General features: G+C 42.3%; 1 protein-coding gene across 1 annotated transcript in view; it reads right to left on the bottom strand.

Annotated features, from left to right (window-relative positions):
* Positions 1 to 3,670: 3,670 nt before the first annotated feature.
* The window catches only part of gbe1b (glucan (1,4-alpha-), branching enzyme 1b), a 152,745-nt gene continuing 128,816 nt past the window's right edge, over positions 3,671 to 27,599 (bottom strand). Inside the window, exons 15-16 of the mRNA XM_039821897.1 lie at positions 25,486 to 25,603; positions 3,671 to 5,775 (exon numbers count right to left, since the gene is read on the bottom strand). Coding sequence (XP_039677831.1) covers positions 5,713 to 5,775; positions 25,486 to 25,603 — 181 coding nt within the window. The 3' untranslated portion in view covers positions 3,671 to 5,712. The remainder of the gene's footprint in view (positions 5,776 to 25,485; positions 25,604 to 27,599) is intronic.

The following is a 27,599-nucleotide window of genomic DNA, read 5'->3' as shown; positions in this document are numbered from 1 at the left end:
AGTCGTCTCGGCGCTAAGCTCCGGATGACTGACTCGTAGCCCAAAGTTTGTTGGTGCTTCCCTGAGCGAACAGAGTTTTGAGAACGGCAACACACAGAGAGAGCGGAAGGTGAGGGACACCGATGTCAGGCAGGCAATTATCCTGGAAATGTAATTCCGTTGATCCGGACTACTTTATACTAGACTTAGTATTCTAGTAATAAATGACCTTCAGCGTTTGTTCCTTGTTTTCCTACTTTACCAGCAGATAACATGTCACATGACCTAACAAACATCTCACTTATTAATGTCATTAACTTAACTGCTCCATTCTGTTGGGATGTATTTGATGTGCTGGGGGTGGATACCTTTAAATAACCCCCCCCTGTGTAGCTGTATTGTTTGAGATTGCCTGAAGAAAGGCGTCTTGCCCGAAACATCCATGTGGCAATATAAAGTATTAATTGGATTACTGTCCTAATTGCCTTCATATATTATTAACTTAAACCTACATTGTGTAATTTTTTTGAGTTGATTCTTATAAAAAAAACTTTGTTCTTTCACAAATACGCGCTCATTCATGTGTAACTACATCCACCAACTAATCAAAGTATTCTCGTAAGCGTAGAATCTGACATTCAGAATCATTCAGAATACAGGGAAGTGAAAAAGAGAATTAAAACGACAACGCGACAGGCAAAGCAACAAGACCAAAGTTTATATTGGAGTGGCTAGAACAGCTGCGGGTAAACGATGGAGATACTAAGAGCCGTAGCCACCGTAGGAGTTAAAACACGCTCGGAATGGGAAGGGCTAGAAAGTAATATTCAGTTGGTTGTCATATACAATTTCACCGCTAGATGGGAGAAATTCTTACACAATGTAGCTTTAACATTTTTAATTTCTTAAGTATTTGTCTGAACATAGGCCAGCATTTATCTGGAAAGCTCAAGTAACAGAAGAATAGAATGGAATCGCAGGCATTTTGCATTAGAGCTGCAGCAGTGTGCATGGTGAAATCCCTTCGACGACCAGTTCAGTCCCCTAGGTCAGACTCTGAAAAACATCCTCTTTGTGCAAGTCAGATCCCCAATTCGGACTTTGACAACTTTGCATTCTCCAGGATCCTCCCTCTAGGCATCTCTATCCTTGTGAGCCCATAAGAAATACAGAAAAACAAACTATAACAACACAGAATATGCTGTGTGCTTTCAGGGTTACTTAGGAAATCTCATGTACCGCATGTATTATATATGTCCTGGATATATTATCTCACGGCACTCAACAACACAACACCTGTAAAATCCAGTGCAACATCGAATACTGTGAGGCGTACAGTTGGGTTTGCTGCAACTGTTTCAGAAAGGTGATGATTGAACTCCGGTATGGTCTGAGGACATACTGTAGTTTGTTGCATTATGCTGAGGTGTTTGTGTTACATTGTCTACTGTGTGAACAAATTTGCATGGTAATTGGATTGAAGTGCATTACATTGTACAAGCCATCCCCTGTGGCAGCACATGGATACTCATAAGGTAACTGAGCCATTTTTGGTAAAGGCCAGAGAGGTTTTTTTTTGTGTGTGTGTGTGTGTGTGTGGGGGGGGGGGGAATTATTTATTTTAGGCATTTGCCTTTATTAGATACTAGACAGTGAAGAGACTGAAAAGTTGCATAAGTCATGTCATGCAGCTTCAAAACACTCACCATAAACCAAAGCAAGTCACCCAGGAACCAGTTACTGAAAATGCGCAGGGTCAAACTGTAACAGAAAAACCAGAGATACAAAAACAATAATCTGCAAACACCAAAAAACAATGCAGAAAATGACCACAGCGTTGAATCAGCACATTTGGACAAAAGCACCATTGTCATCTTCCCAAACTGCTTTCCATGGGGCAGCTTCGCGTTGATGCCAGTGCACAAAGACCCACAATTGAGTGTACGATGCTCAAAGTGAGGATGCCTGGGAAATGGAAACGGAAGTATTATGGTCTGATGAGCTGTCTTTCATCCCCCTTACATCATGTTGTGGGAACCACTGAGGCAGCTGCTCTGTAGCTCTGTCCCATAACAACATTTCACAGCTTCCCTGGTCACCAAATGGAAACTGAAACTTTATGTTCAGGAGTGTACAGTACAAGGTAGATTACTTCCTTATTGAAGTCTGGTCCAGTATTCTATACACACATGGACGGATTACGAGACAATGGGCCGGCCCCCTTGGCACGGACATGCAAAAGGCCCTTCCATCTTTCCTGCGTACTGCAGGAGCAAGAGAGACTCTTTTTTTCCAAGACTTTTTTTCTTTTGCGTTTTGCGTCTCTTTGTTGTCGTGACACATCTTTTGTAGTTTTCCCATCTCTTCATGGTCGTTTTGGACTCTTTTTGGTCGTTTAGTGTCTCTTTGCTGTCATTATGCATCTTTTTGTGGTTTTGTGTCTCTTTGTGGTTAATTTGCATAACTTTGTGGATTTTTTTGTCCTTAAAGGTGCTCTAAGCGATGCTGGGTGACGTTATTCTTGTTGACGTTCAAATCCTTCTTGTCTGTTATTCAAATCCTTCTTGTCTGTTATTGGCTGAACGCTGGAACACGTTTGTGGTCCAGGTTGGACTGCTTTGTCTTTGTTGGAGTTAGTGGAGCCTGGGCTGTCTACAGAGACCGTGTTTTTTTTTACAGTGTGTTCAGGGGACCGGCAGCTTGTGCATAGTGAGGAGATGTTTGCTGTATTTGACAAAAAATGTTGTAGCCTAAAAAATGCAGGACATCGCTTAGAGTACCTTTAATTATGTGATAAAAACACAACATACACTACAGCAGGTCAAACAGGTTCAAAAGAGTTATTTTGGTCCCGTCTAAATCTGAAAAAATAAATAACTAAAACATACTTTGTGCCACATTATGCAGAACACAACACATACCTTCTACACCTTGTCAACAAGACCTCTATAAAGTTTTCAGTATTACAGTATATTTCAGAGCATACTCACTTCTATGCTATTAGAAAAAACATCCTAAAGACTTAAAATTGCTTTAGTATTTATTTTGTTTCTCTTCCCTGTTGCTTTATGTCCCTTTTAGATGTCTTTGTGGTCATTTTGCATCTCTTCGTGGCTGGTTTGTCTCTTGGGGGAGGGGGGAGAATAATTAACCTTCTTTAGTGGATTCAGTTGCAATGCAGTTTTCTGGTCAAGCATAAACCCTGTAGCATTTCTCATGAAAATGTATATTTACCATAGGCGTAAATCACGCGGGGGGTCAGGACCTACCCCATCTGTGAGTTATTCTTCCCCCCACCCCCCCACCCTACCTTGCCTCACAGTGGTTTGGTCCACTGCCTGCTACACACACAAGTACGTTGGGGGGGGGGAAGCTTGCTGGATACAGGCAGCCTCGTACATGTGTGGGACCTCCACTGATGGATGAAACTGACAGACGGGCGACAACTGAAAATCACATCCAAAATGAATATGAACTCTCTGAATATCAAGCCCATAAAGATCAGTTTTTGGTGACAGAGTACCAACGCAATATTCTCTGGAGGATGCTGAAGGCCCTACATTTCCATAAGTGTGCGACGGGACAGAATCAGTAGTCAGAGTGCACATCCAGTTCATCCACAGTTTTCTCGTGGCTTGACAGGCACGGATTTATTATCATTAGTAATAATGAAAGAAATATGCTGCAATAGTTACTGTGTATCAGACTTCAATTTTACTTTTGAGAACAAATGCAGACAATTCATTTTGGCAACGGTAAAACGACAATGACATTGGGTCAGATGAGGGATGATTAAACACTCCACTTCAGTCTCACAACCTCGTCGCTCGGAATTTATGCAAAGAGATCCTCTCTGTGCTTTTTGAGAGGTGGAGAAAGGAATTTTTAAATGGTGTTACACAAAAAGAAATGACATGTTCATGATACTTTTGGATAAACACAGAATGATGGTCCTGAATTTCAATTTGTTTTCTTCAGCTGCAGGGGAAGGCAGATCAAAACATGCCACATGCTACAATACACCACTTAAATGGCTGAGAATGTGTACTAATGGTGTAGGTGTGGATCACACAATTACAGTATCCATGGCAGTAAAGCAAGGCATTAGCTTGTATCTGGGGTGCCCAAAATCAGCCCCAGTTTCACTTATAACAGCATCGCTTTGATAGAAAACGTGCAGAGAATGCTGAAAGATCTCCAAAAGACACCCATTCACGTGGCAACAAGGGACTTTTAGAAAAACCGAGAGAACATAAAGCCTGGAAACAGATCAATTATCACAGTCATTTGCTAAACATAACCTCAGAAGATAATACATCTTGTATGAAAGAGCATTTTAATGACATGCTGCCTAAATGAGTGAGTTCAGCAGTCGCCCCTCATCATCAGCGAAGTTCCTTCGGTTCGTTCACGTTTCGGTTAAATCGATAACCTTTTCAGATAACAGCTATGGCGAACACAGGATGAGCGACGCAGCTGTTCTTTGAGATGTTTAATCACGAAATGTGTTATAACAGAAGTCACAAAAGTCAGAGCTAATTGTTAAGGGGCACATGTGCGAATTTAGACACTCCTGTGTTCCTGGAACGTCTGCGATAAATCTCAGGGGAATGCTACAGTACCTAATGAAGATGGTGCACACAAATCATCTCAAAGTAGTCAGGCGTGTGAGTCATACCTGTACAACCCACACAAAACGATGTGTTGATCATCAGCTTCAACTTAATTACAGTAGAATTCAGCAGAGTTCGAAGAGCCTGGCGAAATACACGACATAAACTACTTTAATGGGATCTACTGTAGGAGACAACCATGCATTGCGGTTTTGTTAAGGGGAAAGCAAACTATGTAATTCAGCTAAAAATGTTACTTGTGCATTATGCAACACGTTGTGAACTATCCAAATTAGATGATGTTATCACTTTGCTTTAGCTGCAAATTACTGGCTTAATAACGGGGCCATAAATAACCACGTAAATGCTCTCAGTAGCTGCATAAATTCAAACATTCCAACACATCTGTTTTAGATACCCATTAAACGTATAATAATTCAAAGCAGCTTATTACTTTGTGCAAATTGCAATATCTTTATACGTACAATGTCCCAATATGCAAATTAACAGAAAGACAATGGATCACCAGTGAATAAATACCTGGACGTTTTGATTTTCAAGTGCTGGTAATACTGTATATTACTTAGAGTATTTGACACAATAATGTTCTTCTGTATTTAAATACAAAATAATTAAACCAAGTACAATTATTTTAACATACGTAATCTTCGAAAGTATTCTTCTTTTGTCTAAGATTTTATCCAGTCTGAATGCTTGTTGTATTTGGTTCCCTCTGCCATGTGTTTCAGATGACACGCCAAATTCAACAGAGCCTATAAATGGCTGCTGGCTAGCGCTGGATGGGCTCGGCAGGGTTTTAACTTTTAGCATCTAGCTGCTGGTTAGGTTGGACGCTTCCCAAATGGACCAATCTGTAGCCAATGGGGTTACACAGCATCTAAGGTTGCAGATGGTGTTTGAAAGCACACACAAGCTCACAACAGGTTTTTTTTATTATTTCTTTTGACCCCCATTTAGAAGGAAAAAAAAAGGCTTGGACACCAAAAGTGGATTTGGGTGGTGTGCAAGGTTTGACACTTTAAGATGAAGGTGATTGTTAACACTCAGTTTGACGTTGGAATCCATTCTCGATCCCGGTCTCCGTGGAGACAATCATCCTCTAATAACAGTAATCTATCTCCTCGTTGGCCAGGACAATAGCTGTTCTGCAGGGGATGTAGACCTGAGAGAGAAACGGAGACAAAGGGAGGGAAGAAAGTAGGGAGAAAAGTGAGTTGACAATTGAAGATAAATGATGTTAACGAAATCCCCCATTTTTGGAGATTATCGAATCTTCACTTGTATTCTTTTCCACGTGCTGGTGCTCTGATGATCAGGCGCGACTGCTTGTCACCGTCGACAAAAGGCCGACATGGCGGCTACATGAAGGGGCGGGGAAAAACACGGAGGCGGAGGAGAAGAGCATGGTGGGTGGACGGTGGCAGCGGTGGAAGAAGTATTCAGATTCTTTACTTGAGTAAAAGTACTAACACACCACTGTAAACATACTCCGTTACAAGTAAAAGTCCTGCATTGAAAATATTACTTAAGTCAAATGTAAATATCATCAAGGAAAATGTACTTAAAAGGTACGCTGTGTAGGAATTTCTCCCATCGAGCGGTGAAATTGTATTTTGCATTCAAACGAATAGTGCTCTCTAGCGCCTCGCTTTTTCAAATGCGTGCTGCAACTACGTTAGCCGTTATGTACCAAGAAGCTATGACAACATGTCTTCCAATTTTCGCTTTTTTGGCAACGAGGATTCCTTCTCCTGTGGCTCGGCATAAGTATGATCCTCCATTACGAACTAAAGGGCAGCGCAGGCTTTCAAATTTGCTGGGCGCGGTGACTAGCGCCTCTCACTGATCTCCTTTTCCGCTGGTTTCAGTCACGTGACGCTGGCTCTGATCTTGATTTTAGCTAATAAAATACTTCAAACACTACACAGTGTACCTTTAAAGTATTAGAAGTAGAATTACTCAATGTAGAAGAATCCTCACTTTTTAGAAACTGGAAATGATCCAACCAGTTGTGTGTTTTAATGGTCTTATCATCTCAGCTGGACTTGCAGGCCGTTATATTGTTGGCTAGTTTCATTTATAATAAAACATCAGATTTTGTGTGCAAAAATCTTAATTTGTAAAGTAACTAAAGCTGTAATCAGAGTAACGTAGTGGAGTGAAAAGAACAATATGTCTCTCTGAAACGTAGCGGAGTAGAAGTAGAAAGTCGCATGAAAAGAAAAGACTCCAGTTAAGTACAAGTACCTGAAATTTGTACTCAAATACAGTACTTGAGTAAATGTACTTAGTTACATTCCACCACTGCTCTCTGCAAGCTTTCAACGTGTTAACGTACACATGGATCATGTAATTCCCATCATTCCATTTCCGTCTCCTTCCTGTCCCTTTTTAAACACATTTACTGCCTCTGAAATATCAACAGTTAGTGATTTTCAAATTTGTACTTAAGTGCAGAACTTGAGTAAAAGGACTTAGTTACACTCCACCAAAATAACCTTTCAGAGGAGACAGGGGACAGACAGTACAGCCTTGATGGGAGAGGACTCTCAAGGTTAGAGAGGTATAATCAGAGTGTGGCAGAGGTGCAGCTCCAGTAAGACCTCTGGGTGGCACTGGAGTCAGCACATCTGCAGCTTAAAGTCCTGCCTGGGAGCTGGTCTGGAGCATTTTCATTTCAACTTTGAGCTATGGAGAAAATGCATCATGGCGTAGTTGGTGCTGCAAATTTCTTGATCAGTGACTTAATCTGTCGCAGATTAATTAACATTCAATCACATTCAAAGCTTGTGCGTTGAAGTGGACACCCCCCCAAATGAGCAATCTTGCCTAAAGTAGGGGGCAAAATTATGATTAGTTTTTAATCCTGATTTTTCAATTCCGAACTCTTCAATCAATGCAATTACTGTGTGTTTCATCATCTCTATATATTGGCTGTGCATCAACTGTAAACGTGAGATTCTGTGAAGATACAACCTGCCAGAGGGCATAAGCTGAGCTAAAAAAAAATCTCCCGAGTTTTGGTGGACTGGAGAAAAAACATGTCAGCAAAAAAATAAGCACCGTGGAGAAAAAAAGAAGAAGGAATCGAGCCTGGAAATGTCAGATTCCTTCTATGTATACAGTACAAAGATATCTTAGTGAGGGCGTTGGTTTGGAGCGGTGTAGCTAATAAAGTCTTTGATCAATCCTTTTGATATTCACAGTGTCGTCTGGAGGCAAGGAGCCACTGTGTAACATTAGTCATTTTAGATTTATGCCAAAAGAAAAAGCCAAGCAGACATAAATGATGCTATATTTCCCAACAGAAAACTCAAAAAAAAAAAATATAAAAAATAAAAATAAAAAAACCTGCAGAACTGTAAACAATTCAATCACCCCCTGAACTCTTCAAGCCGCCCCTCGGCGTCAGTGGATCTGGGCTCGCTGTGGATGTGTTTCTTTGGCAACAGTTTGTCACCGAGGGAGTCGAGCAGCCCGGCGCTCAAACACTGACACAGACATCGGTGACTAATTAAACAGTCACAGTGGGAGAGTCTCCATGCAGAAGCACGGCAGAGAGAAGGGAAGGCACAATGAATCATTGCACCTGTTTAGACAAAAGCTACCACTGCGCCTAACCTGGAGTATGTCGACAGCTTTTATTTCCGCCGAATAGATAGATAGCAATAGTGACACATTCTAAATCCATCTGTGAACAAAGAGCAGCACACAGTCCCAAATGTTGGCATAGCAATTATTGGAAGACATTCCAATTAACATGTTATTGCTCACAGCACGAAGGTGTTAGACATTAGATACAGACATACATACTCTACGTACTGTGAGCGGTTACCCACTCACACTTATAATTCACACCTTGACAGTTGAAAAAAAAATGGAACACATATTCCCATAATGCTACATTTTAGTCAGAAACATTATCAGTGATTTAGAGTAGGGATGCACCGAATCCAGATTTTTTGGGTTTGGCCGAATACCGAGTCCACTGGTTAAGATTCTGCCGAAACCGAATACCGAATCCTCCTCCCATCCTCAGTCCATTAACACAGTAAACACATTAATGAAGTAAACAACTTCCACAGCCTCTAAAATAGTTACATGTAACAACTCAATGTTGAATTCACACGCTCTTTTCACATCGTAGGAAAGAACATCGCTATCACCAGATTAGTGACAATTTTGTTTGGCAAATTTTCGCTAACCAGTGTGTGATGAGGGCATGTTGGGGTGAAATTAGAAAGCTAACGTTAGCTAACGAGCAGCAGCAGCTGGCCGTTCGGTCGCTCCGCTCCCACTGTAGGGAGACTTATTTGCCGAGAGAACAGCTGACAGCCCGGGAGAGGCACTGTCTGGTTAACACCAGTTTTTAGCCGGGACTGTCCTTCCTTTGCTGTACCTGAAGTTGCTGCATTTTGGCTGCTGTCTGTAGATTCCTTCCTGCACAACTCGTATTCTTTTTTTGTCTTGGGCATTTTCAGCCTTTATTTTTGAGAGGACAGATGAAGACATGAAATGGGAGAGAGGAGGGGAATGACATGCAGCAAAGGGCCACAGGCCAGAGTCGAACCCAGGCCTGCTGCGTCGAGGACTAACCTCTATATATGGGCGCCTGCTCTACCAACTGAGCTATCTGGGCGCCCACACAACTCGTATTCTTTCGGACGTTTCATACGCAAATGTTTTAACAGCGGCGATGTTGTGTATAGTTTAGGGTCCTCGCCACCACCAGACAAATCGGCGCTGCAAATTGAACATTTAGCTGGACTTGAATGGCCTTCTTTTGACTGAAAGTACTGCCAAACAACACTTTTTCTGCCCACAAGTTCCATTTCCACTTTCTCACAGCCTACTGCATTGAACGCTCCACCTATGTAAACACCTTCCCGTAATCAACGGCGGCGTCATTACATCGACCAGCGTAGCGCGCGTAGTTAGATATTCGGCCGAATCCGAATCCTGGATTTGGTGCATCCCTGATTTAGAACAAATCTCCCGGATTTTGAAAACCAAATGTTGGCAGGTATGGGTTAACCTACAGAATGGCATGATCTAATTTAGATCACGCATCCAGTCACATTCATCCAAATGTTGCAGGCATAATGTCACACAATCCTCATCAGTGTAACACTCATTCTGCTGCCAATGTTTTGTGAAGGCGATGTGCAACAAGCAACCCTGGTCTGTCCATAAAGCCTCTGCTGCTTCCTGATGATTCATTTAGAGTAGGTGTTGGTTTATCACTTCACCGGCAGCCACTCATAAACCACATTTCTGATCTAAGGAACAGCAGCCAGATCCAACAGCAGTTACTGTACAACAGAAACCTTTGCGACGCTTGCAATTTGTTCCAAGTGTTAATAACAGAGCTGCGAAAACATGAGATGAAGAGAAGGCAAAGCAGTTTGTTTTTGAAGTACACGTACTGCATTAGTAGCGAGTTAGCCAAGGCTATTTGTTTTTTTTTTACTTATTTTGTCTTCCGAATGTTCATTTTTCGCCTCGTGTAACATGTGAGAATTTGGATTTTCTACTCACTTCAAGAGCAGAGACCAGCCTTCGGGCTAATACTCAATGTGATCAATGTTCAAACACACTGATAAAGGATTCATGAGGTGCTTCACAGGAATATATCATCCACTAGGTTTCTGTATCCTGACCCGTGCTGCTCGCAGGAGCACAGCCGAGCTATCTGTGCACCTAAAGTCTCCAGACATGTCTCTGTTTGGATCCATTACTCACTTAACAAGGATCCACTCCCTGGAAGAACTCCTGTGCATGCACATTTGACTGGGTAAAAACACAAACCTGACTTCGATGTTTAACTGACTCAAGACTCAATTAAAGGATATTATCAGTTTCGGTTGTTTGCCTATTCATCCCCGGTTATCACCACGTCCACTGATCAGCAGTTCATTTATTGAATATTATGTTATCGAGACTAATAGTAATAACAGCCCCACATTAAGAGAGCAATGTTTAAAATGGAAAAGGACTTGAGAACACGATACAGAATTATAACAGTGTCTCAGTCTTTGGTTTACATGAAAATGTACACTACAACAATGTGAAAAGACAACTTTAAAATTGTGTTTTTATTATCCGACACAAAATGGATGAATGAAAATATATCAGAATATAAGTCATGTCAGGATGATGCAAGTTCCTTCCTGTGTACAGTGCATGTTTCATACAGTATACACAGTATGTGGAAGAGGATTTAGTAGTGCTGTACTGTATATATGTCACAGTTTTACTCCGTAAGTTCACACGTCACCATCAGGCCTTAGATGTTTGTGATGGAAATGTTCGCCGTTTGATCATTTGCTACAAGCCTGCTACGTTCCCCTTCACATTTTCTTCCTCACTTCAGCTAAATTTCTTTTTGTGAAACTGTCAAAGGAGACAACCTCTTTGATGCATGCAAAGTTTATCAAAAAGGTTTTGAAGAGGCTAATTATTCATCAGTGTTTCTCAGCGTTATGCCTTTGACATTATAACACTCACAAGCCGCAAAATGTGACTAACAGCAAAAGAGGTTAAACCTAAAACCCATTTTCTCACTTGGGGAGTTGTACAGTAGTCCCTGACTACACTACACTACAAGTTTTTGTCATGCTAAATGAATAAATTGTAATCGTTCAATAGCAGCAGTCCTAGTTCTTGATGTGTGAGATTCTCATGAAATGCCCTGCTGAGTGTATCAAGCAGTCAGTTCACTAAGATGAAGGCTTAGCTGCAACATTTCTTTATTCGCATAAAGAGAACAGTGCATTTTTTCATCTTTTTTATTCTGCTTCATGGCAAGCCGTAAAACATTCACTCTCTTCATATTGCTGCGGATGAAATAAGTGCTGACTCTTTTGTTATTACTAACAAACCCTACTTTAAAGAAATCCAGTGCCGTTAAAAAGCAGTGAGAGAGTAAAAACTGATAATGTACTAACACGGACCAAATCTGGTTCATCGCCAAAAGTGACCATTTAACTTTAAAAAAAAACAAAATTCCTATTTTGGTTCTTGCAACACATTTAAAAAAAAATGTAAGCAAACAAGTCTTAAGGTGGGCAACAGTACGGGGTCTTCGTTGTCGCATTTTGGGCTTCAAAGGCTACGTTCACACCGCAAGTCTTAATGCCTGATTCTGATTTTTTGCTCAGATCCGATTTTTTGTTTGGCTGTTCACATGACCTTTTAAAATGTGGCCTATATCAGATTCCAGTGTGAACTGTTTGCGGTTTTGAAATGATCTGCATGCGCAAAAGAACATTAACAATGACATCAGACGCAGCACGCTGTTGCACTAAAGTCAGGGAGGTTATGGAGGAAGTCAGCATTTTCGCTTTTATTTATTTATTTTATTTTTATTAAAATGTTTGTGTAATGGCAGCCATAACATTAATGCGCGGGTGCTGAGGAGGAGAAGACTGAAGAGAAAGAGAGACAACTTTGCGGGGTTATGGCTGCAAATTCACTAAAGAGGTCTGTGTGACCGGATGGCCAATTTGCACGTCAGGACCGCTACGGGCCTCCACCACTGTGGCTTCGCCCTCGCACACGCTCCACCTCCCCGGCGGTGCGGCGACTCGGGCCGGTGGTGCGCCCGACCCCGAGGGACCGGGATCCCACCTCAGCCGGCGCACGCCGGCTTTCACTTTCATTGCACCACGGGGTGACCCTGACTCGCGAGCGCGTTTAAACTCCTTGGTCCGTGTTTACAGACGGGTCGGGGTTGCTGACATCACCTTTTTACGTGAGCCGATCCCCGCCCTGGCGATGCGACGCGCGGTTGGGGAACACTGAGGACAGTCCGCCCCGGTTAACAGCCGCACTAAAAGCAGGGGGCCCCGCCCCTCCCCGCGGGGAGAGTGGCCGCAGCGAGGTTTTTTGAGGTAAAAGTCACATCAAATCCGCCTTGGCTGTTCACACTGCGGTCGCATTGAAAAAAATCTGATCTGGGTCGGATTCAGGACCACATGTGGAAGTGGCCTGAATCTGATCTGAAAAAATCAGATCTGGGCTAGATTTGAGTGTTCAAACTACTTATGAAGAAGTCTGACCTGGTCACTTGACCCCAAAAAAAATCGGATTTGGGCCACTTTGGCCTGCAGTCTGAACGTAGCCAAAATGTGCCACACATTCTCTATTGGAGACAGGTCGGGACTGCAGGCAGGCCAGTCAAGTACCCGTATCCTCTTCCTCCGTAGCCAGGACTTTGTAATGTGTGCAGAATGTGGTTTTGCATTATCTTGTTGAAATATGCATGGACGTCCCTGGAAAAGATGTCTTCTTGAAGGTAGCATATTGTGCTCCAAAATCTCTATGTACTTTTCAGCATTAATGGTGCCATCACAGAAGTGAAAGTTACCTTTGCCCTGGGCACTGACACAACCCCATACCATGACACACCCTGGCTTTTGGACTTGTTGCTGGTAACAGTCTGGATGATCCTTTTCTTCTTTGGTCCGGAGCACACGGCGTCCATTTCTCCCAAAAAATACCTGAAATACTGATTCATCTGACCACAGTACACGTTTCCACTGTGTGATGGTCCATCCCAGATGCCTCCGAGCCCAGAGAAGTCGACGGCGCTTCTGGACACTGTTAACATAGGGCTTCCTTTTGGCACAGTACAGTTTTAACTGGCATTTGTGGATGTAACTACGTATTGTGGTACTTAAAGGTTTGCCAAAGTAGTCCTGAGCCCATGTGGTGATATCTCTTATAGATGAATGACGATTCTTGATGCAGTGCCGCCTGAGGGATCGGAGATCACGGTTGTTCAGCTTAGGCTTGCGCCCTTGTCCTTTACGCACTGAAATTCCTCCACATTCCTTGAATCTTTTAATTATGTTAGGCACTGTTGCAGGTGAAATAAGCAAATGTTTCTTTGAGGAACATTGTTTTTAAACATTTCAATAATTTTCTCACGTATTTGTTGGCAAACTGGCGATCCTCGGCCCATCTTTGCTCCTAAAGGACTAGACCTTTCTTGGATGCTGCTTTTGCACCAAATCATAATTACAATCACCTGTTGACATCACTTGTTTCAAATCACATCATTATTTAACCAATTTACCTGATTACTAGCCCTAGATTGCTCCTGTCCCAACTTTTTTTGGAATGTGTTGCAGGTCTGAATGACAGGAAAGGATGTATATTTACAAATGAAATTAAGTTGACCAGAAAAAACATGAAATATCTTGTGTTCACATTGTCTGCAATGAAATACAAGTCGAAGTACATTTAGAAATCACTACTTTATTTTTTATTTGTGTTTTCCATACTGTCCCAACTTTTTCTGATTTGGGGTTGTATATATTTATATATCATTTCATACCTTGCACTCTGTATATACTGTAGCATATGTTATTTAATCACTGCTTAAAGGTCCTATGACATGCTGCTTTTTGGATGCTTTTATATAGGCCTTAGTGGTCCCCTAATGCTGTATCTGAAGTCTCTTTTATATAGACCTTAGTGGTCCCCTAATACTGTATCTGAAGTCTCTTTTATATAGGCCTTAGTGGTCCCCTAATACTGTATCTGAAGTCTCTTTTATATAGACCTTAGTGGTCCCCTAATACTGTATCTGAAGTCTCTTTTATATAGGCCTTAGTGGTCCCCTAATACTGTATCTGAAGTCTCTTTTATATAGGCCTTAGTGGTCCCCACGTATGCGGTATCGAAGTCTCTTTTATATAGGCCTTAGTGGTCCCCTAATGCTGTATCTGAAGTCTCTTTTATATAGGCCTTAGTGGTCCCCTAATACTGTATCTGAAGTCTCTTTTATATAGACCTTAGTGGTCCCCTAATACTGTATCTGAAGTCTCTTTTATATAGACCTTAGTGGTCCCCTAATACTGTATCTGAAGTAGAGCTGTAATCGGGCCTTAAAAGTACGGCCCAAAAAGGCCAGAGCCCGACAGAGTTTGGCCCGAGCACGACAAGTACATTTTGATTGACAGCTTTTTAAAAGCCCGAACCCATTTACAGCCCTACTGTACAAAAGGCCGTGTTAGGTTATAAAAAGTTAAACCATTGGTGATGTCTGATAAAAATATACTTTTAGTTAAATGAAAACTGAATCAATACCGATTGCATCACACCACACTAATCAGCATTTGACTGCCTCACTCCAACCTAGTTTCTAAAGAATTAATTAGGTTATGTCTGTTATTTAGCATGAAAGTAGATGCTCTAGGAGACTTATTGTTTAAACAACTTTGGGAGCCACTCCCTGCTAAGCCAGACTGATTAGAACAAAGAAAATGTGTATCTCTGTAGAATTGGCACTACCATGATAAACGACCTTTGTCTGTGACCTGGAGTAAACCTGACATCAGAGGTGTGTCCTTAACCTGAGAGACAAGAATATAATTCGGAAACAGAGGTGATCTCAGGACTGCGGACCTGGGACCCGACAAGGGAACAAGGTTCTGCAGTCCGCTGTTTACAGTGTATTGTTTTGTCACGTCGCAGAGCTTCAATCTATGACCCCGCCAAGGGGAAGCATTTTGAAGACCGCTGTTTACAGTGTATTGTTTTGTCATGTCGCATGACTGATTGATGTAATTCCTGAAGAGGAGGCATGTCATTTCAGTCCGCTGTCAGCTGCAGTGTTTCATGTTCTATGTTTGATTGTTTTTGTCATGTCGTTTTCATCGTGTTGTTTTATTAAACCTTTTGCTTAACTTTCAATTCGTCCCCAGCCTCTCCTTCCTCCAGAAATCAAACGAACACGTCTTTTTAGTAGATTCCAACAGCCGTCTATCAGCAGTCATTAGAGTGTCGGAGAATAGCGCGGACACGCGCTTCACACCGCGAGCGGGCACACGCACCACTCGCCGGAAAAGGGAGAGAAAGAAAAAAAAGATACTGCGCCGCACGCACACAGCTCCTTTTTTCTTTCGTAAAAAATGAGTCATTTATACATGTTTTAACATCATTTATTCATGACTAACGGAGGCTATATGGCCACTTGGAAGTTGGAACAAAGAAACAGGCTAAGTCCTCCAGAGACCAGCCTCCGTTTCACCTCCTCAGGATCCATTTTCACGCTAATCGAAACGCATCAGCTGACCGCTCATTTACCGCGCAACCCGAAGCGCGAGCCCGGCCCGAGCCCGTGTAAAATAATAGAAATTAAGACCGGACCCGACCGAACCCGACCGAACCCGACCGGACCCGACCGAACCCGACCGAACCCGACGTCCGGCGGGTTCGGGCAAAGATCTTCAGCTCTAATCTGAAGTCTCTTTTATATAGACCTTAGTGGTCCCATAATACTGTATCTGAAGTCTCTTTTATATAGACCTTAGTGGTCCCCTAATACTGTATCTGAAGTCTCTTTTATATAGACCTTAGTGGTCCCCTAATACTGTATCTGAAGTCTCTTTTATATAGACCTTAGTGGTCCCCTAATACTGTATCTGAAGTCTCTTTTATATAGACCTTAGTGGTCCCCTAATACTGTATCTGAAGTCTCTTTTATATAGACCTTAGTGGTCCCCTAATACTGTATCTGAAGTCTCTTTTATATAGACCTTAGTGGTTTAAGAGACTAGCTGTCATTCAGTTTGGGGCCTTTGGTTTGTAGCCAGACGTTTTTTTGACCGCTGCTTCAAGTCCCGCTCAGAACAGTTACGTGATTGTGAGTTGTTTTTTGGTATACAGTATCTCACAAAAGTGAGTACACCCCTCACATTTTAGTAAATATTTCATTATATTTTTTTAATGGGACAACACTGAAGAAATGACACTTTGCTACAATGTAAAGTATTAAGTGTACAGCTTGTATAACAGTGTAAATGTGCTGTCCCCTGAAAATAACTCAACACACAGCCATTAATGTCTAAACCGCTGGCATCAAAAGTGAGTACACCCCTATGTTAAATTCCCATAGAGGCAGGCAGATTTTATTTTTACAGGCCAGTTATTTCATGGATCCAGGATACTATGCATCCTGATAAAGCCTAATAGCTGGTTTGATTTGCATTAAGAGATGATTTTATGGAAAGTACCCCATGCCAATCTCTAGGTATGGTGAAGGGTATGTGATGGGGGTATTTTAATTCCAAAGGCCAAGGGAACTTTATCAGGATGCATAGTATCCTGGATCCATGAAATAACTGGCCTTTAAAAATAAAAATCTGCCTGCCTCTATGTGAATTTAACATAGGGGTGTACTTACTTTTGTGAGGTACTGTATCTTTTATTTTTGCTCTGCTGTCAATGCTTGTACACCATCTGGTAAGGACGGGTCATTATTTTGTGGAAAAGACGAAAACGTATCAAATTGTGCGTTGGAGTGATGAAGAAAAATAAATGTGAAAACAGAAGGAAAACAGTGGCGCATTCCAAAGGACAAGAGGGATCAAAAACGTTGTCAGAAAGTTGCTCCCACTGTCAGCATTGCTCTGTATGCACTGTAGAACTTGTTTACCATCGGTGTTTGTTTTGAGGAGGGGGGGGCATTTTTCTCTTTATTGATTTTTTGGATTTCTTTTTTTATAATGGAGAAAAAGACATGACTGAAAGAGCTAAAGTGATGTCACATGCAGTAACAACAGTCCAGGAGCACATTTATAAATACACAGAGCGTTGCCGTTACATGATGTTCGCCACAGCCTGCCGGGCCAAACTCTGCCGGCTTCATCCAATTATGGGCATTCTTTCTCAGTCTGAGGAGGGATGCATTCTTGGAGGATATGAGAGTTTATTATCGCTCGGTAACGAGGAAGCTGGAGAACTGGCGGACCCATTAAAAAGACAGGCGAGAAGAAGTTTGCGCAACCTTTGAAAGCAACAGTTGTTAAATAAAACATGGATGATGTGGGCAACCTTTTTCGCAGCCCCCGCAAAGGCTCTTGTCTGATTATTCTTGTCATAACCAGGTAGGTGTGAGGAGGAGGAAGAGGAGGAGAAGCATCTTTATGCAAGAAGACAGTCTCCCTGTGCAATCTCTATGAGGGTGCCTATGAAAGGAGCTACAGTATGTACAGAAGGCCCACCCCCCCTTCCCTCCCTCCCTGTCAGCCCCATTCCTCTCACTCCCTTTCATTCCCCATTAATCCATGATGGTGCCAACATTAGCAGATGACTTGTTAACTAAAGTTCACATTTTGGCCGAGAGGGACGTGGGTGAAGCAGCGGTGTTTGAATTAATATGAGATTTAAGAGAATGTGGAATTTGAGTCCTTATCTGATGAAACCTCAGCTAATATGACGGAGGATCGCTGTCTGCGTGAAAGAGGATGAAGCTTCTTTTTTTTTAAGGTTAAATAATGCTGAAGCGACGCTCTAAATAGCAGTGTGAATTTCCCTAACACATTTTTGATGCATTAAAGTGCTCCGTCCAACGCTTAATATACATGTAAAGTAAGATCCTATATCCATTAACTGCAACCCTTTCGGGTATTGATGAAAGGAGGTTCAAGTTGAGTTCAGATAAACAACCAGCGTTTCGATTTAAAAAAAAAAAAAAAAAAAAAGGGGGGGGATTAATCTGATTCATTAACATAAGATCTAACACGCAATCAGCCGAGTTACACTTGGAGTGTTTGTGTATCGCTGCAGATCTTCACTAATTCATCCCTGAGCTTATTCATAAACATCTACTTGCCTTTTTAGCTTTTTAATCAGGAAAAAAATGGCATCAGGAAAAAAAAAAAAAAAGGAGGCAAACTTGAGGAAGATCCTTGAACACTGCTTAAAATACAGCGTTTCTTTCCATATTTCAAGGACCGACCTGTTTCATGCTATTAGCCCAAAGCAGTCTCCATGATGGAAGCCCAGTGGTTCATTCTCCCAGATATTCCCCCCCCCCACCCCCCCTCCATGACGCCCTGTGAGTTTAAGAGGCAAGCACATAAAAAGGTTATGTTCTAACACCATGAATAATGCACATTGTTTGCCGGAGAATCGAAGCGAGCAGTAGATATCAGATTCACACAACGCTCAATGACTCCAGGATAGTATGAGCAAAATGCTTAGAAGCCAACTATAATATTCACAAACAATGGATACCAAACCCTGATAGACATATCTAGCTTTTTTTCTTACTTTTTCACACAGCCACATTTGATCATTTTCTGGATTCTGCATTAAAGGCTAATCATATTAATGAGGAAGATACTAAATTATAGAGCAGCGGTTAAGCTGAGAGGCCCAGACCAGGGAGATGGTGGCTTTTTGCCAGAACAGGCAGCCCTCTTTCAACACACTTAAAGCTAATTAGAATGGCTCGAAAGGATCCTCTCACTACAAACTTCAATTCAAGCTAATTAAATTGATTTGTGAAATCAAACACCAAACATAAAAGGACAAAACATTCATACACTTACAGCTATTTCATCAAATGTTTGAACTGCTACAAGCAGGTTGAGTGTACATCTCTTTCCCTGCATAAGGAAAACACAAAACCACTGCAAAACCATCAATAACCACCTGATCAATGCAGTGTTGGAGTACTTGAGTCTTGGGGCCACATGTATTAACGTTGCGTTCGTGCGGAAAGCTTGCATGCGCTGGTTTTCACGCACACTGTGTGATGTATAAAAATATAACTTGACGCGAGAATGTACGGGCCGCCATGCAAACTCCTGAGCAGACGTGAGAATGTGCGGGTCGTCCACAAAGTCTTGTCTGGCTCTGTAACGTGGCGAATTCTAACTGAAAAGAAACTCTAGCCTGGCTTCCGCTCAATTTTCATTTTCCTTCAGTACATCGTCTGGGTTTGCGGTATATTCTTGGGTTTTCTCCGACCAAATCTTTACCGGTCCAATCAGTGAACAGAGGGAGTGGCTGAGAACGATGACGTTGAGGTCGTGCGCTAGTTTGGGTTGTAGTTCCGTAATGGCGGTGGAGAAAGATGCAAGCGAAGCCATTCGGTTCGTTGTGGCAACCCTGCCGAATATCCAGAAGTTAAAGCCTGAGCAAGAACAGTCTTTGCTGAGTTTTGGTGGTGGCCATGATGTTGTGGCCCTCCTCCCCACGGGGTTCGGGAACAGTTTGATTTTCCAGCTCGCTCCGTTAGTGGTGAAGGAGCTAAGCCGACGTCACGACCAAACGTTAGCGATTGGTTACGGCAAATCCAGAGTGGCTCTGGGCAGATCCAATAGTTTTAAACTTCAACAGAGTACCCGCCTTCAAGGAAGTTAACACTTGTCAGTGGAGAGTGGCCAGACTCTCTGGACAAATGAAATGGACCAATTTCATGCGTAATTGATCCCGTGGAGGATGTATAAGTAGGCTAAGTGAACAAGGTGTAGGAAATGAACCCGGGTTCTTACACAACATCGTTCATTTGTCTTAACCCTGCACCCATTTCTGTTACTGTATTTACTATTTCATTATTTCATCCATGCGTGGCGCAGCGGATCCGTGCGCACTGTCACCTGCTGTGGACACACACTGGCCTCACTTCCCTCTCCTCCTCTTGAGTCGGGTCTCCCTCGCACTGGAAACATTTTACTTCCTTACACTTAGAAAATAAATGGCATTTCATCAGTGGGTTCAAACTGTGTAATTTGGACTGACACGCACATGCATGTTGTTTGGTAACTGGTGTGGCGCCATGACTCTTTTCTTGATTTCCACTTCGACATTAGACGTTTTGTTTTGTTTTGTTATTCCCGCCATGCCGGTCACCATTTGCCACTATGGGGGTTTTCTTTCTCAAGTCGCTATTCTTGGGACTTGTGACTCAACTTGGACTCGGACACTGATGACTTGGATTTGAGGATTCCTGAAATTGGACTCGAGCATTCATGGAATAGTACTCGGAAGTTCAATGAAGTTTTGGACTACTTTTAGATTAATAGGTCATAAATATTTGATATAAGATATTCATTATTAGGGCTTTGACTCCAAACTTCGTTATTCGAATATCATTCGAATATTTAAAAAAATAATGATATTCGAACGAATATTAGCCAGCCCTTAATATTCGAACCTGTTATGGGCATTATTTTTATGCGTTTGCTTGTAAACGTTGTTTTCAGTTCAGATTCCGAGGCTTTTTCACGCATTTCAAAATGTAACTATACATCGCGGCGACGCACGTCTCTCGGCCGTGGCTCGGTAGCGGTGCATTCCCCCCTAATTCTCAAAGAAGGCAGGCTGGCCCAGGGCCAGGCCAGCTCAGCGGCGTCTTTCTCCCGTCGCGTTCCGCTGTCTCTCCTACCTACACCGGCGCCGCACCCTGTCCCTTCTCCCCTTCCTACCTGCCTGCTCAGTGCTGCTGCACATGAGGAGAGAGCACAGAGGGGGGGGGGGGGCTGCTCCTCAGTCACACAACAGAAGAGAGAGGTGACTGTTTCGGCGGCCACAGGAGAGAAATACATTGCGTGCTCGCTGGACAATACTGGCAACAATTTTTTATTTTACAGAAAGTCGCTGTCTTTTCTACAGAAAGTCGCCAGATTTGTCGCTATTCGCTTTTGTGAAAAAGTCGCTAAGTTGGCAACACCGCCCACACACACTAGCTCGACGCACACACCAGCACACGAGTATAAACATCAGACAACTTACGTAGGCTACGGTGAAAGCTCCGAACTTCTTCCAGGGTCTGACTTTTAATTTTTTTTTAAACTGAAGGCATTTAATGGTCAAAATATTATTAATAAATATTTGAATATTATTAATATACAAACGAACTTCGAATATGATTTTTGGGCAAAAGTCAAAGCCCTATTCATTATATGTAGTCTGTAACTGGTTAACGCAGGAGGCAGTGATGGAGTACTCGACTCGGAACCTGACTCAGGTAATGGTGACTCGACTCGGACTCGACTGGGACTCTTCTTTGGTGACTTGGACCCGGACTCGAACACAGGGGACTCGAGATCTGACTCAAACTCGACAGTTGGTGACTCGACTAAAACACTGGACTGATGCACAGAAACTGGAAGTTTTGAGGAACATTCACATGAATCATGTGAACTAACTGGAGATTTATTTGCTTATACTGTAGGTAGGAGACAGTCTAGTCAACGTCCACCAGTGGCCAACAGCTGAGCCACACGTGAGAATAGACCTCTCGTAATCGGCATTCTGATTCGTCACAGTGGGAAAACACACAAGCGGAACGAATAGCATTAACGATGGCTCTATTCCAAGCAGCCAATATACTTGCCTGTTACACTGCCTTCACAATCTCAGTGTCGTTTATGTGCAGACTCAGAAATTAAAGCTATGTGTCCACAAGATACAATGAATGCCATGAATGGTGGAGGTAAGTTCAGCATGTAGTAACCGTCTCAGGTTTATTAATGTTTACATTGTGGAAGTCCTTCAAGATATTCTGGGGCGAGACAATGCCACACCCTTCAGTCCGTGTGTGTGTGTGCCTTCTAACGTTCTAACGTTCTAACGCTGGGTTTTACAATTGAACTCATAAGCTACGTTCACACTGCAAGTCTTAATATCTACTCAGATTTTTTGCTCAGATCCGATTTTTTTTGGGCTGTTCACATTACCTTTCCCTCAGTTCCCCCAGCCTGCCTATGGTCCCCCAGTGGCTAGAAATGGTGATAGGTGTAAACCGAGCCCTGGGTATCCTGCTCTGCCTTTGAGAAAATTAAAGCTCAGATGGGCCGATCTGGAATCTTCTCCTTATGAGGTCATAAGGAGCAAGGTTACCTCCCCTTTCTCTGCTTTGTCCGCCCAGAGAATTTGGCCCGCCCATGAGAAAGAGAGAGAGAGACATCATGGCTTTCAAACGAGCAAAGTGGCAGTTGTTCAATGACACACCCCCACCCCACGCTCCACCTCCCCGATGGCGCGGGCGAGACGAGCCGTTGGTGCACCCGTCCCTGAGGGACCGGGATCCCACCTCAGCAGGCGCGCCGGCCCTCACTTTCATTGCACCACGGGGCGACCCTCTGACTCACGCGCACGTTAGACTCCTTGGTCCGTGTTTCAAGACGGGTTGGGTGGGTTGCCGACATCGCCTTTTTACGTGAGTTTCAGCCCTGGCGCTGCATGGACGCGGCGATTGGGCACACTGAGGACAGATTCCGCCCCGGCGGGGGGGGGGGGGGCGGGTCCCGCGGTAGAGAGAGGCGGAGCGAGGGTTATTAAGGTAAAAGTTGCATCAAATCCGCCTTGGTTGTTCACACTGCGGCTGCACTGAAAAAAATCCGATCTGGGTCTGATTCAGGACCACGTATGGAAGTGGCCTGAATCTGATTTGAAAAAATCTGATCTGGGTCTGATTCAGGACCACGTATGGAAGTGGCCTGAATCTGATTTGAAAAAATCTGATCTGGGCGAGATTTGAGTGTTCACGGATTTGGGCCACTTTTGCCTGCAGTCTGAACGTAGCAGAGGTGTCAAGTAACGAAGTACAAATACTTTGTTACCTTACTTAAGTAGAAATGTTGGGTATCTATACTTTACTGGAGTAATTATTTTACAGCAGACTTTTTACTTCTACTCCTTACATTTTCACGCAATTATCTGTACTTTCTACTCCTTACATTTTAAAAATAGCCTCGTTACTCATATTTCAGTTCGGCTTGTTTTCATTCCGGCTTGTCATCGTTCAAAAACACACAGACACAAAAAAAGCCATCCAGATAAATCGCTCCATCCGGAGAGAGTGAATGTGATTGTGGTTGGATGAGAAGTATAGACATATACCATTCCGACACCCTATTGGTTTGTACGTGATCCATCGCGGCCTGCACAGACCCGGAGTAATACGGCCCCGGGTGCTTAATCGAACCGTTTGACCGATGAATAGTAACGCGGATTTCGGTGCCTTATTTAGTGCTACTCTAAATGACTGGCTCTCTCTGATGCTCCGAAAACAGATGTTAGAGGGAAATTAAACATTGCCGCACGGGACGCTAGTTAACGCTACAGTTGGCAGCAGGTAACGTTAGCATACCGTTAGCTAGCTAGTGCTCAGCTGGAGTAAACCCGGTTAAAATGCTGACAGCTAAACGGTGTAAAAGTGTGTCTGTATTTCACTGGAGAGAACTGTAACACCAGACTGTAGCTGCTGTTGTCTGAAAAACACAGAAGAGATGTGTCACCTTTTTCAGCCCTTCTGAGTTTGCAGGTATGATTTTAATATAACATTATTATAGTCAGTATGGCCTTTAGAAAAATGTTTTTTGTGGAAGTGGGGTTTTGTCCCCACGTTTTGGGGTTAAGCTTTTGTCCTTAATGGCATTGTTTCCCCCTTACATCAGGGGTCTTCAACGCTTTTTAAGCCAAGGACCCCTTAACTTAAAGTGAGATGTAGCAGGGACCCCCTACTACATATTGTATGAAATTAAGTTGCATATTAAACTGGGCCTACAATAACAGTTAGGGCAACCTAAAGCCTTCTTACATACCCTTTTTTCATAAGCTATTAAAATATTAATTTTAATGTTACATATGTGGCACAGTAAATCTAGGATTAACTGTATCTGTGGGCTGATATCTTAGTAACTACCTTACCTATAGGCCAGTAAGCCTATCATCAGTGGGAATTTATATTTGCTAAAAATATGTTGGAATTATGTTAAGGCATTTTAATATTTCGTTTTTTTAAAGACTCAAAAATTTACAATAATTTGGAGGCCCCCCTGCAATGACTCTGATGAGCCCCTGTCGAAGATCTCTGCCTTACATTACTTTTATACTTTAGGTAGTTTTGAAACCAGTACTTTTACACTTTTACTTGAGTAAAAAGCTTGAGTTGATACTTCAACTTCTACAAAAGTCTTTTCAAACCTCAACGAGAAGTCTCGTCACAGCTTAATCTCGAGAGAGGCTAACAAAATGCCTGTAGCTAGCTAAAAACATTAGCTTTAATCATGTCAAATGATTATCTTAGAAACCTATGTCTACCAGAGAGGACAAGTTAGCTGTCAATAGTGAGCTGATGTTAGCTATGTGTTAGCAAGCTAATTAAGGCACTTGCAAACATAATACTGCATAGCTTTCTGATTCATCCACATTCCACTATAAGTTGCATACTGTCAAAATGCTTTAGTTTCACTTACAGAAATATAGTTAGCCTAAAGCTGACATATGTTGTGGCAAATGTCATTGCACATGTAGAGTTAGGCATACTGAGTGGCAGGATCCCACAGTTTCCCCATTCTTCCTGCTGATACATCACGTCTTATTGCCTATATCCACTTTTGTCTTCCTAAAAGCTTAGTTTTTCAGTTCGCCAAATAATACAAACTTAGTTATGGGTTCTTTTGCCTGTTGTTAGTGCATCACAGCACACAGCAGCGTTTAGGCATTTTTTGTTGTTGTTTGCTAGCAGAGGGAATTGACAAGGAGGCACTTTTACGCAAGACAAAGTCAATGGAGAGCAATGAATGGTTTTCGGTGTTGGCGGGACCTAAATGTGTTCTGTCTCTATAGACGGTGATAGACAGATGCTTTCTGATGATTTCAGATGGTTCTACTGTATGTAGCAAACCATCTGGCGCATCAGGTTAATGTGAGATCAAATGCAAAATGCATTTGGACATAACAAAGCAAAAGGAAAATGTTGGCCCAAAGTTTAAATCCTTCATTTTTTTGTATTTTCCGAGATACTTCTGGAGCTGTCTCATCACCACCCACATTACATATGTGCACTGCATTGTATTAAATCATTAAGTATGCATACTGACATGTTTGAGTATGCTTAATTTTGTCACTTTTTTCAGTGTGAATGTTCAACATCCTCCAACCATGTTGGAATCAGTATGCAGAGTGGGATGGCGATACAGCATATGTTATTAGGAAAGTGCTCTAGAGACTGGACTCAACAACAATGGCCCAGGACTTATGATTGGAGTACACTCCATATTTAGGATTGCTGTCGTTCAACAAAAGATGACCTTTGATGCGTCAAAAGAAGAAGAAGAAATACCTTAATGGAGTTGGGGCGACCGTTGAAGGGCTGGGCCTCTGTGAAGAACTCGGTGTTGTGGTCCAGCCGTCCGTGACCTCCATACAGAGCCTCATCTGAATCCAGCTTGATTTTGTATCTGACAAAGATTGACGTTAAGGCGCAACAGCAGTGGGAAACTAGATTATAAGATCTAAGACGTAAGAAGCACGAGAGAAGGTTTTATCACCAGTGCTTTTGGTGTTCAGACTTGGTTTAGCAGTGCTCAGCTGGTTTATATTCATTGAAATCCTCACATCCATCAGCATTCATCTCCCCTTCGCAGCACTACAAAGTGACAGAGCGCAGCCCGAACAGACAGAGAGAGAGAACGCTGACTGAAATGAACATAAATACTAAAGTGATTCAGCCATGGCACAGCCATCTTTCCTGCCTGTCTAATTTATCCAATTCACTGCATAAATAATGAATTTAATAAAAAAATAAATAAATAAATAAACTGTTGATAAAAAGTAACCAGTCCTCTAGGACTTTTTTTTTAATGTTTTTTATATTTTACCGTAGTGGAATAATTAGTTGTTTTTTTTGACACCGATCAAGAAAAATGACTAATTAATTGTGAGAAAAGTGAGAGCAAATCAAATTTGACCTACATTAAATATGTATTAATTCCACTCAGATTAATATGTGGTAGAGGCACCAGAAGGCATCTCTGAATTTAGGTCTGATACCGACCAAACGAAATTCATCATACAAAATCAGCTTCATACATCTGGACACTGCAACCATTCTGCTTTTCCTAAACAAATACTATAGCCTTTATGTGGAATATGCTGTATATGTCTCATGCACATGATTTTTTTGCCAATTTAAAAGTCTTTATCAGTTGTTCATTGTCAAAAAAGCTTGATGAATCCACTGTGATTCAATGTTGGAAAACAAGGGAGGTGGGTGGTTTTTCACTAGACTGAGACGGTTAAATAATAAAAAAAAAAGTAATTGCCTTTGATCGTGTATAGTAAAAGGTGTCCTGTACGTGTGTGTGTGTGTGTGTGTGTGTGTGTGTGTGTGTGTGTGTGGAGAGGGGTTGAGGGGCGAGTGCCATCCGCTGTGCTTCTATAATAAGGTTACCCCTGTTTCATATAATATGTGTGTTCTTGAAGAGGAACCGAGATGCAAAGACATTGCATTAAATATATTAGCCTATGTAAATCATGCCACATGCTCCAGCAAGGCCATATATTCACCTTTATAAGTGCAGGATCAAATCGATTACATGATGAATAATGCCCTTCAGTAGGGGCACATGGAGAATACGGACTAATGTGATATGTACATTACTGTTAGTAAAGAGCTCCCAAAGTCTGTCTGAAGAAACAATTATCCAGGAAGACTTTCGAAAAAAAAACCTCCTACCTTCCTTAACATTAGCACGGTTCCCATCTCGCTCCTTGACAACAACAAAAAAGGATAAATGTCGGAATCAGTTACAAGGCCGTTATTAATGTCAGAGGAAATATTGAAGACATTTTAAAAGCCCGATTTGAAATGCAAGAAGAAAGTGCACTTGGACAAGTGTGTACATTTTTTATCTGAAAACTTCTCTCCAGGCAAACTTTTGCCTTGCTCATGCCAGTCAGAAATGCTTAGTAGCCTACATGTACACGCACCCTTGATGTCCATGTATAATGTAAATACCCATGGACATCTGTGCAGTGCATTATTTACGCTCGTCTCTCAGGTACAGGAGCTGTAAGTAGCGCTACTGTAACAAACGCCAGGAGAAAGGAGCAGACATGTAAACAGCACCCTAATTGGCTGGCTGAATAATCACCTCATCTCCCCAAAAGGTGATATTGCTGAGTTTGAGTGTGATCCTCAAACACTGCATTGTTTTTCCTGAGGAATAGGAAGATCCCCTCCTCCACGCCCCCACTGCTTTACTCGCCGCTATGCTGTTTTATTGACAGAACAAACTCATTTTTGCTCTGAATAACCAGCAGAGGAATATGGAAATATATTCTCACAGGGCTTATCATGCTTCTGGGAAACTGAGGATACATGTGATTTCAAAGGTTAATCCCCACCGAATACAAACCCATGCCGACATTAACATATTCTAACGGTGCATGGAA

This window comes from Perca fluviatilis, chromosome 2 (genome assembly GCF_010015445.1).
Source record: "Perca fluviatilis chromosome 2, GENO_Pfluv_1.0, whole genome shotgun sequence".
NCBI classification, from domain to species: domain Eukaryota; kingdom Metazoa; phylum Chordata; class Actinopteri; order Perciformes; family Percidae; genus Perca; species Perca fluviatilis.
Note: the sequence above shows the minus strand (reverse complement) of the source record. Positions and strands in the feature narration are given on the sequence as shown.